At 36.7% G+C, this 12,233-nt stretch overlaps 1 protein-coding gene across 2 annotated transcripts in view; it reads left to right on the top strand.

The window, feature by feature from the left end:
- The window catches only part of LOC134213129 (rap guanine nucleotide exchange factor 2), an 83,062-nt gene extending 75,728 nt beyond the window's left edge, over positions 1–7,334 (top strand). Inside the window, exon 7 of one of the 2 annotated variants that reach the window (XM_062691766.1) lies at positions 6,858–7,334. In XM_062691766.1, the coding sequence (XP_062547750.1) occupies positions 6,858–6,937 (80 nt within the window). In that variant the 3' untranslated portion in view covers positions 6,938–7,334. The other variant, XM_062691767.1, reaches the window with a different exon arrangement.
- Positions 7,335–12,233: the final 4,899 nt, after the last annotated feature.

Genomic DNA, 12,233 nt, shown 5'->3' with positions numbered 1-12,233 from the left:
TCGGATAACTCGTCACCGCTCAGGCCAAAAATCAGATTTTCCCATCGTATTGATTCCTCTAACAGTTCCAGGTTGAACTGCGAGGAACGCCATTATAGGTCAACTGTATTGTCCCGCCTTGTTTGGGGGTAAAGTTGACCATCAACCGTACTTCCTCATGGTCGCTCGAAGTATACCCCAAGGATGTTATCGATCATTTAGTAATTTGCGTTCGATCATTTAGTAGTTTGTCAATAACTCATTACAGAAGCTGAATTTCAAAATGTGTTGTATGGTGGACTTCTAGTGCGAAGGTTTTTCTACAACTCTGCCTAATGGATTGTTGTTAGAATTCCACTAATGACGAAGTTATAGCGCTAGTTGCAGTAGCTTAAACTAAATGATTGGAATTTTGTAATCATTTAGTATAAGTTACTGATACTATAGCTATAACTCGGATACTAGTGGAATTCAAACAACGAGCTATTTGGCAGAGTTGTAGAAAAACCTTCGCACTAGGAGTCCACCATACAACACATTTTGAAATTCAGCTTCTGGAATGAGTTATTGACAAACTACTAAATGATCGAACGCGAATTACTAAATGATCTATAACATCCTTGGTATACCCATCATGAAACCCTCCATCCAGGGTCTGCCGTCCATCCCGCGGTGCAGCAAGTCACATGGTCGGGGTTCTGCCAAACCGCACTAAGCAGCTTTTTAACTCACTTGTCATATTTTGTTTTGTAAAAGGAAAACGGTAATCATTTTATAAGAATTCATACGTACCTGATACGTACATCTGTTGAAGGATGTCCGATATGATTTGTGATTTAGTTAGTTATGGGTTCTATACACCTCAGGTGGTGCAAAGGGGCCAATTTGAAAAATCTCCATCCACTTTATCCTGTTTCCAGGTTAGATTCCGGTCGACTTCTTTTATTTCTTTATTGAGGTTTCGCCGCCATGAGCCTCTGGGTCTGCCTCTGCTGCGATGTACCGCTGGGTTCCAGTCTAATGCTTGTTTACAGATTTCGTTTCCGCCCCTACATAGAGTGTGGTCTACCCAGCCCCACTTCCGATTCCGAATTTCTGTTGCTATCGACCTCTGGTGACAACAATGATGGAGCTCGTTGTTTGAGATCCAGTTGTAAGGCCACCAGGCCCGAATTAAATACCGACGGCATCTGTTGATGACCACCTGCAGCCGTCACTGCAGTGCTGTGAGTCCACTGATACACACCATGTTTCGCTAGCGTCACTTTAGATCAATTGGGATTTTTTTTGTTAACGATTGGTGTGATTTCTCCGGCCACATCGATACACCACACTATCTAGTAGGATCCCTAAACTATCAAAAACAATAAGAGCATCTTCACGGGAGTCCTCGTCTGGGGTCGTATCGCTATTTCCGGGTCCTGTACCCACTGTTACACCGATGGTATCTAAACGGGAATATAAAATAAGAACGCACCTTAACCGCGACTTTCCAAATTTAGCGCCCCGCACTGGGTTGCTATTTTGTGAAACGTCACTTTGATATTGATAATATTTTTCGGAAAATCTGCTGTGTTTTTTTGGAACAACTATGGCATAGGTATTATTAAATAGCAAGGAAAATATTCAATTTGTTTGGTAACGTGCCCCAGTTTAACTCCACCAGTGTTGATATGTTCGATTCACGAAGAAGTGATCACAATAATGGATCAGCTACAACGAGGAGCGATGCGCACCAGCGCACTATATTCAAAGATTTTTCGTGAAAAGTAAAAAAGATTTTTCTTTTGCAAATTACTCCAATAGTTAGGGGAAGGTCTTCTAGGAATACCTCAAAAGCTTCCTTTTTTAATTGAGAAGTATGTTCTTCCAGGAGTTCCTCCGAAATTCTTCCGCAAGTTTCTCTGTTTTTTTCATTTATTCATTCAGGATTTTCCTTGCATATTCATTTAGGAATCTCTGGGAGATTTCGCCGGGAGTACCCCCCCATAAATCTTTTAGTTCCTTCACAAATCTTTGCAGCAGTTCTCTCAAGAAAACTGCTGTATCTTTCTGTTGAAGTACTTCCAGCTTCCCTCAGAATTGTTTTAGTTTTTAGCCTTTCTCGTATACTAAGTATTTTTTAATGGGATTGCACGCAAAAAAAGCGTTCATGAATTCGTGAACTAACGAGTTCACGGTGTATTTTTTCGGGAACAGCAGTCACGGATTCGGGAATACAGTCACGTTTTCTGGAACGTTCTGGAAAACGTGACTGGTGTTCCCGAATCCATTAGCTGAATCACGGTGTATTTTTACTGGTTCACGAATTCGAGAATGCTTTTTTTGCGTATGCCCTACGATTTATTCCATGGTTTCATACAAAAACTTTTCAAGCTTTCCCAGGAGAATTTTTCTCCGGATGTTCTTACAAAAAAATCTCCGGAAGACACTTCAGAAAAAACTTTAGGAAGCCTTCCCTCGGGTCTTCTTGTAGGAGAGCTGTTGGGAAAGTTAGGAGGATAGAACTCGAATTGGCAATCCTACAACAAAATACAGTTTCATGCAATAGCGGGCATAGAAAAGCTTCCAACTTAGTTGAACAGCAGACTAAGTTCCAGTTGAAATGTAGAGCCAATGAAGAATAAGAAGGCAACTTTTATCAACTTATTATATTTATGAAGTCGCTATACCTAAAATAGAGACCACCGGTGGGAAGATGGGGCGCTCTCCTAAAATCGATTTAAAAAAAAGGCGTGGCATCTCATCTCGGATTTACCCTATGACATTATAAGAACACAAAAATATTATATTATTGTACCTACCCCTCGAGTTTTCGTGCTTGGATTGATTATTATTAAGAAAAATGACAGAATATTGATTTTTTAAAAGAAGAAATCTAAATTTATTGGTTTATAATTATTTCCAATTATTTTCTAATAACTAAAGAAAGGACGATTACTACAAAGGTAGGAAGTGATATTTGTTCCGTTAAAAAATTGTGAGCCATACTTAGAGAACATCCATAAATTACGTAACGCTTAGAAGGGGAGGGGGGTTACCAGAAGTGTGACGACCCATACAACATTTTCATATGCTTCGTACAAAAAGAGTGACATAGGTGGCAATGGCAAATTTTCGCGTTACGTAATTTATGGATCTTACCTTTTCTCATATTGTGTGCCCAATAGAGTGGCCCAGCCTAGTATGGGGAGAAAAAAAGTCGTCGGATTCTACGGGGCACCCTCCAGGATTTTGCCTTAAGGTAAGATAATCATTCTCTGAAAATTTCAGCCTGATCGGTCATTGCATAAGCTGGCGCAATTGATTTGAAGTTAATATGGGGGTTTCAGCCGAAATATATGGGAAAATACACCTCTGTTACTATTTCGTACATGAAATTGGATGGAAGAGCCCGATTGAGCCCAGATTTGCAGGAAATGAAGTTAACATGCCCATGAGCAATTCGACATAAAATTCTACTATTACTAAATAAACTTTGAATCAGTTGATAAGAAAATTATTTTGAGCTTTTTAGTGGAATGTTTTCACCTGTCATAAGACGAGTTTAAACAATCCCATTGAATTCCACCACTTAATTGTATCCTGACAGATACGTATTTCGACCTCAACAGTAAGGCCGTCTTCAGTGTCTTGTACTTGACTCGACTTGTCGACTAGTCGAGTCAAGTACAAGACACTGAAGACGGCCTTACTGTTGAGGTCGAAATACGTATCTGTCAGGATACAATTAAGTGGTGGAATTCAATGGGATTGTTTAAACTCGTCTTATGACAGGTTTGAATTAGTTTTTAGCTGATTTATTTATAGTTTGGTTGATTACTTTGAAATTCATTAATAGCCATGAAAACATACGCATGCAATCAAAGGTGCCTCAGAGAATGATTTTCTTACCCAAAGGCAAAATCCTGGGGGGTGCCCCGTAGAATCGGACGACTTTTTGTATCCTGGGCCAGTCTAGTGCCCAACAACGGAGACATGTTACATTTCATTTTATTATTAATCTTTTTTTTTGTTGCTTCCAACAAAAGAATTCACTTCAGTAAATCAGGAAAATCCATGTTTATAAAATTAGCGTTTGAAATTGAAATATGATACCTATATTTGCAAGCGGTTGAGCAGCCTTTTTAATTTTTTTTTAAGCTGGGGATTTCAAAATGAATTTTAGAGATCGATTGAAAATGCAATATTTCCCAATAGTACAACCGACTACATAATCAACATTGCTACCTTTACCATTCCATTCCATAAAATAACTTAAAAACTTAATGCGTAAGAAGTTCAGTAAAACCATAAAAGGCACGTATGATTTCCCTTTTTTTGTTCCGGTACATTGAGCTTGTGCTTCGATTTGCACATTAAAACATTTTAAAAAGTATTCGAGAGTCGATGGAAACGTATATTATGCCATCATAAATTCAAAATTCGTAAGAACGTACTACTTGATGCTCACATAAATCGGATCAATTTCAAATGTTTGAAATTCATTTACACATGTGCATTTGGACATTAACATCTAAGCACTGACAAAATAGATATGGAGCTCAATCGAATGCAGAAGGCGTTGCAAGTCAAATTGATCGAATACGAATCCATAATATTCCAATTTATTCCACTACTTGATATGTATCCTGACGTATTTAGAGGACTATGTCTAATCACGTATAGGAACTGCTCATTGAATTCATACCCTGTACCCAAATCAGTAACATTCGAAATAAAAAAAATGGAGCGCAAATTGTTTTGTTTCTCATTTTTGGGATTTTTTTAGGCAGCGAGCACGCCAGATAACAACAAAAAACGACACAAACTAAGCCAAAAATGTAAGTTTTGCGAATGTTATTGATATAGGAGCATGTTATTAATAATGGAACAAATACCCTACGAAATGATTCATATTTTCTTCATTTTCTCAATTGAGAATTTTCATATAGTCTGAATAATATTATATTTTCCCTAACCATTGCCAATGGTGAATGAGAAATTTTGCAGGTAAAAATGGTATGTTTTAGTTGCATACTCTTTCAAGCTGCGTTAATACATATCAAGTAGGGGAACTGTTGGGCACTTCATCTCATAGCTCCTATTTCCATATCATCAAAAACAAAGCAATGAAAAGGAATTGTTCTTATTTTTGTGATTTTTTTTTCATCAGTGAGCACGCGTGTTAGCAAAAAAAAGCGACGAGATTGGTGCTGTATTTCTTTGTTTTGCGATGAGATGAATATATGTTCAGTGAGATGGAAAACGGAACAGTTACCCTAGATAAATCATATAGACTACATAAGTGATGCTCAGCATTTTGGGTTTTTTTCCTTAATCTGCTTCTCACACAATAAAAATTAGCTTTGACCATACAAGTTAGTACTTGGACGAAAGCTTTTAAATATATCTATCAGCTGAGGGTATTAAAACGGAAAACGGTGTTAAAATTACTCCAAACAAATTATTCAAAATAAATAAAAAAGATACGCTTTAATTTTACTTTGATTAAGTCGTACGGAGTAAATTTTACACCAATATCCATTTTAATACCCTCAGCTGATATACATATTAAAAGCTTTCGACCAAGTATTAACTAATAGTCAAAGCTCATTTTTATCGTGAGAGAAGCAAATTAAGGAAAAAAAAACCGCCCAAAATGCTGAGCATCACTGGACTGCATAATACAAGCTCTATTGTATCTTACTTTAATTTTTTCTGCCTTGGTTTATTTGAAATTCAAACAGGCATCAATTCGTCATTTTTTTTAAAATATCATCATAGTCCTTCAAAAATAAATCAAAATAAATGTCCATGAGGCAGCTAATAACGTATCTATGTGTGTAATAATATTTCGAACCAAAAAAAAATCAACAATAATCAAATGAAAGTTAAACAGATCTATTACTATGACATCTACACCATCTATTGATAACAACAAAAGAATTCTACTACTGAAAGACAATTTCCATGGTTCAAAAAGAAATAAGGCCAGCCAGATGATTTATATGATATTGCAATTGTAGATGTGTTTCATATTCACAATTCAGATGAAAAGAAAAAAGATAATAAAAGTACGAGCTCTATATTTAACTCTATATACAAATACATATTACATATATACCGTTGTTGAGAGATCTTTATGTCTGTGAACGTTCACATAAATCAGAGATTCAAATAAAATATCTATTTATCACACATTGACCTTCTTTGTTGCACAAAGCAGTGGTGTTTTATTTCAATGTATATGCTTTCCCAATGATCCAGAGGTAAAATTGACAATCATCAGCGCAAAAGGGTTTTCTCCAATCATCCGCCTATTTATCAACGTAGACCGAAAGAAATTCGACCCGTATCGACTAACACGTGCATCTTTTGCATCATTTTGCTTGTAGTTCTGTAGTGTTGTGGAGAGTGAGACGAACTCCCGGCAAGTCCCGAACCCCGAGGTGCTGGTACATTACTACTTCCGCTACTACTATTACTACTAAGTACTACCACCTGCTACTATTAGTGGGCTAGTGTTACTACTGTCGCTATCGTATTGTCACTAGAATTGGTCAGTACTTGCCAATGGTACTGTCGGTAGCCCCGGAAACATACCAAAGCTCTACGGAAACAAGACTATATCACACATTCACCGTAGCGTAAAAACAAATCGATGCCAAAAACTTTGCAGCAACTGTGAGCGTAGTATATAACATTATATTTCATTCTGTGAACTTAACGCTTTAGTAAATCATATGACAACGCTAGGCAGCCTGCCGCGCAAAACCGTTGTCGTCTCAGGACACGGCACATTTGCGTGGGCAGTGATGTCCGCATTATTTATGGGCAAGCCGCGATGGAATGGAACTGAATTCTGTATTTTTGTATTTTGAAACCCCTTTTTACAGCAAGACCACCGTCGTATACTCAATACCCGTCGCAAGCGTTCCACAATCATATCTCCAGGTCACGAGGGCCCAGGTTTTAGGAAGATTCACCGAGAACCGTCAGCAGGAGCCGTTCTGGGGGAACAATCCGTTGTTGGTTAGTTTATTATTAGTAATTTGTATAAAAGTGTATAGAGTTAATCGATAAGTAGAATGGATGGAAGAGTTATTTTGCAAAAAATAGGCAGATATTTACAATGTTTCGATAGCCTGTTGTGCTATCGGTTCGAATAGAACAATATTAAGGAATTGTCTAACCAAGAAAAGTCACTCTTGTCAGAAAAGGTATTTCAAATGGAAAACAGATAATCAAATGAAAGACACCGGTATTGTCTATATGCCAGAAAGGGAAGTGATATTTCATGTTTGCATGTATTCTCTTGTATGTTTGTATGTATTTTAAATATAACTAAATAATGTGAACCCTAATTCAAAGAACAGTGCTCAGTTGAACAATCATCTTATTTAGAACCCTATTTTTAGCAGCGGCATCTTTACCAATCTAATCCTTTTTTTCAGATCCAGACTTTTACAATTAGAGAAACGTTTATTTGGTGTAACAAGCTTCATTTTCTAGGGAAGCTAAATTTTGAATTCAATATTATTACTGATCAACTTTTAAATTCCCAACTATTATTTGAAATTCTAAATTCAATATATTTGAAAATTCTTCAGTCGAGACAAGCCAGCCTCGGGCTGAAACACTTGCTAATAAAGACAAAAAAAAAACAAATTTCTCAGAAACCAAGAAACTAAATAATCCGTTTGTTTGAGAAACTGTATATGTGACATTTTTGGCTAAAAGGAAATGTTTATATGTATATACTGAATCCTCGTCCAAAAATACGTATTCTGGCAAAAAAAAACGATTTTGTTTTTAGAGAGTGTATTAAATTTGTGTATGTTTGTTTGAGAAACTACATGTGTACAAGCACGTTGAAGAACAATTTCTGAGAATTGCTTGCCGTTTCAGGAATCTTGTACGTCCGCTGGATAAAATCAGATACTTCTGAAAGAAATCTTGGTTTTTTTTCGAGCGCAAATCTTTAAAAAAATTAATCCCTAATAAATAACAAATATCACCAATAAATCACCTTCAATAATAAGTACAAATACTTCTTCAGATACCTGAAACATTCATACTGGAAATTTATAATTTGATGCATATTCATTAAGAGCCCATTATTGATTTCAGAGATGACAAATACAGGACTGTTACAATAGTCGTGGATTTCGCGATTTTCGTATTTTTCACGAATTTTGCGGATTTGCTCTTTCAGTCGCGAAAACCTTACCGAAAAGACCTTACAATCATTTCTGTCCGCCTCTGCATCTATTTGACAGAATGTTCTTCAAGCTTTTTTGGGTGGGATTTTAGGAACCCTCTGGAGAATCAGTCCAGAAAATCGAGTTCTTAAGCAGAGTGTCAACGACTGATTGAATGTCTGAAAGAATTTCTTAATGATTTTACGAAAGAACTCTTTTCAGTATTTACAAAAAACGGATGGTGGATTTCTCGTTGAAATTTCTGAAAAAACACCAGAATATAATAAAAATTCGTAAAGTTTGAAACTGTCTAATTAAGCCAAAAAAGAAATTTAGCATTTAATGTTATCAAATCTTCAAAGTTTCAGAATTATTGTGACAGTCACCTTTATTTAAACAACGTTCAATATATATCTAGATGTTACGTGTTCAATGTATTTATAGAATCCTGGGAATTTATTGAAAATCCTGAAAAAAACCTGGATAAACTCATCGAATTTTGTTTTGAAGATGAGTTGACACCCTGTCAATGAATCTTGTCTTCTGGATTCCTAAATAACCAACAAATGTTATGTTATTGCTCTTCAAGATTATCATTAACAAATTTGTGATTTACGTGTGACTTAACGTCATCCGATCAAACTACTTAAAACACATCGCATCGATGTCAGTTCAACTGAAGGTATAGAAATCAATCGGAAGGCTTTCCACTTTGGTTCCACCATTAGTTCGGAGTCACCAACTTTCCAACTTATCACGCTAGATACAAATACAAATGCAATTGCAGGCCTCAAAACCCTTCAATAAACTGTGAAATTGTCATAAACAGTTTTGGTAAATTTTGAAAGTAATTTTAGCTTGCAAGTATAGCCTTTTTAGACTACGAGGTTTACTATTTGATAAAATATTGTATCTTGATATAAAACGTCATGTAATTTATTCCCAGTGAAATTTGACATCAAAACACTATTTATGCAAGCATATATACACACTTAAATTATTTTGCCGACCTCAGTAAAATTTCCGCCAAGACTCCCAATAGCCGAGATCTCGGCATTTTTTAACCATCATTGGAGCTGTATCAAGTCTGTTGATGTAATAAATAAATAATAAATAACAAAACGTAGTGGAATTCTGTAATTCTTTTACCGAAATTTCGTCATAATTTTACCGCAAATCGGCAAAGTTGACTTTTTACCGAGATCTCGGTAACGATTTTGACCGAGATTCGAAGAAATTATTGTCGAGATCCCGGTTGTTGGATTTTCGGCAATTGTAAAATTTAGAATTTTAAGTGTGTACGGCATAAATTATCTCATTTTTTCTATTGATCGACGTATCGATAAATGAAAAACTAAAGTATTGAAATGTGCTTTTACTGGCATTATTTTTGTTTGCTTGGGGTTTGGATTTGCAGTCGCGGATTTCATTTTTTTAGTCGCGGGTTTCGCGGATTATAATTTGCTCAGTTTGTAGCAGTTTTTAAGGACTAGTAAGCATCGCCGAGAAAGTATCTAGTGGGGTGGTTCAAAAAATTGATTTTGCTCCACAGCGCTCATCTGATTCTGTCTCATGTTCTGAGTTTAGTATTTTGGGACTTCGTTCAAAATAAAATGAAGATGTGGTTCGTTTCGTGGTTGGTAAACTTTTTTTTTATTCCTTCCTTTATTTGTTAGGCACTCTGTGTTACTTAACCGCTACTGTGCCGAGATCTACTGTGGCATTCTGCCGTACAGAATCCTACAGAATCTATTTTTAGATTTCCATTGCTCATTATTGTTGTCGTTGCCAGTCCATCTCATCGTGAGTCCATTGTGTCCGTTTGTCCATGTCGTGCTTCCAATGATCGTTGCATTGTTCGATTGCCATTAAGCCGGGTCCGCTGGAGGAATGCCTCCGAGAAGATCAATTTGTCAGTCGTCAGCAGGCAGCCGTACGGTATGACGCGTTCCCCAATACGCTACCGCATGGGCTGCGCATCCGGCGACTGACGAGGGTTTGGTGGAGGGGCTGGGAATCGAACCCATGACCATCCGCTTGTGAGGCGAACGTGTAGCCAACTACGCTACGGGACTCCCGTGGTTGGTAAACTAATTGTCAATCGTATCGAATAGGAAACTTCTTAATTCTAGTACATCGTTATTTCTTCGTTATGCTTTCTCTGACTATAGAGTGAGAAGCTAGGAACAACCATTTATTTACCAATCGGAGAAGTGTAAACCGTAAAGGCGATAACCGATACGTACACATAGTTATATCGAAGGTGTAAAGTGATATGACACAGAATAATTTATAGAAATGTTGTATGTCACCCAGGATTGTAAAATGTCATCTGCATGTCATTTGACTAATTTGTTCATAACTTTCTTTGGAAGCCAAATTTACTTCAAAATTTTAGATGCACACGTAACGCTTGAGTGGTGCTATACTTTTGTCCAAAGGTACATTACTCTAAATATAACATCTGAGGCTAGAGAGTGAAATCTCTCCATGTCACGTGTCATTTGACATAATGTCATTTGAATGACATTTTGCCTCCCACGCCCCCGATTACATATTTACAGCAATTTCTTGTTAGACAAAGTTGTAGCTACATTTAAGCGCTATAAGTTCGCCATACTTGATAGTTGATAGCTAACAACTGAAAAAAGTTCTGGGAAAATTATGAAAAGAATGCAAATGACATTTTACAACACTGAATTGTCACCTAAAGAAATTTATTAGCTATGGAACATTGTGTTCCAGTTGAATTCATGGAATTGTTTTATTCCACTTGAGTGAATGTGAAGTAAGCGCATCTGACTTGCTCGTGGGAACATTCTGAAATTGAGCTGCATGTTAGCTCTGTTGGAAAACGACAAGAACTCTAAAAACTGATTTAGCACAAGCCGTTTCAAGTTTTCGTAGAAATTAGTGTGGGGAAATTAATTATTTCATTATACTGATTATGGCACTTCCCTATTAAGCGCAGATTAAAAGAAAACCTACATAGCTAAAAGTTATTTTCAAGACCCTACCTTTTACTCAACGAAATCTGCATCCTAATCAAACGTTCCAATAATTAGTAATCGAATTTAATCTACATCGTAGTTTTCTGGAGCTAATTGCGTAACTATTCTTTAGGGAACATATCTGCTCCTAGCACCAAAGATACCTACCACAGACAAATTGTAATGTTGCACTGCACGTTTCAGTGATGCCCTCAGAGAAGTTTAATGATCACGACTAAAGATACGCAATCAGTATTAAAATCGATTACTAATTATTGGGAAGATTAATCAAGATGCGGTTTTCGTTGAGTGAAAGCGTTTGAATGTTCATTTTATCTACGCAGGTTTTCTTGACCCCTACGCTTAACGGGGAAGCGCTAAAATCAGTATCATGAATAATTTATTTTTTCAAATGGTTTAGAAATGGTTTGTGCTAAATCAGTTTTTATCCAAATTCGATCAAATTTTTGGAGGACATTCAAAACATGAGGAAAAATCAGATGAGCGCTGTGGAGCAAAATCGATTTTTTGATCCACCCTAGTATCTAGTATTCATGTTTCCAATGCATAATTCGAAAGCCAATTTATACTATTCTTAATATTTAATAGGGGAGATCGGGGATATAGGGCCACCTAAGGAAATTGTTCCGAAAAGCGCTGAAAAGCTCAGAAAATCATCATTCAAATGTAGTTGACTCATACTAGGGAGTGTTACCTTTCATATTGGGTAAGACGGTATAATTCGCCCCACCTGGCCAAAACGCCCCACTCTAATTTCTAGAGAACTATAACTAGCTAAGGGTCAAAATCATTAGTAGGGCAACCAAATAACTTTTCTCAGTGGTTAATATGATATAAAATTGCTTCCGTTTTCAAAAATGTAACGTTTTTCAAAAATATGTTTCACTGGTCAAAACGCCCCAGTGTAGGCAGGACGATATGCCCTTACCAACTGGACACGAGCGTGGCGAGCTTGCAGCAGTTGCTACCAAATTATATGGAAACTATTAAAATGTATGGTATGATGTGGCAAGATGGGTCGCCTAAGGCGAACCCTGAATGCCTCAAAACAGAAACATTT

The sequence above is a fragment of the Armigeres subalbatus genome, chromosome 2 (genome assembly GCF_024139115.2).
Source record: "Armigeres subalbatus isolate Guangzhou_Male chromosome 2, GZ_Asu_2, whole genome shotgun sequence".
Taxonomy (NCBI): Eukaryota; Metazoa; Arthropoda; class Insecta; order Diptera; family Culicidae; genus Armigeres; species Armigeres subalbatus.
Note: the sequence above shows the minus strand (reverse complement) of the source record. Positions and strands in the feature narration are given on the sequence as shown.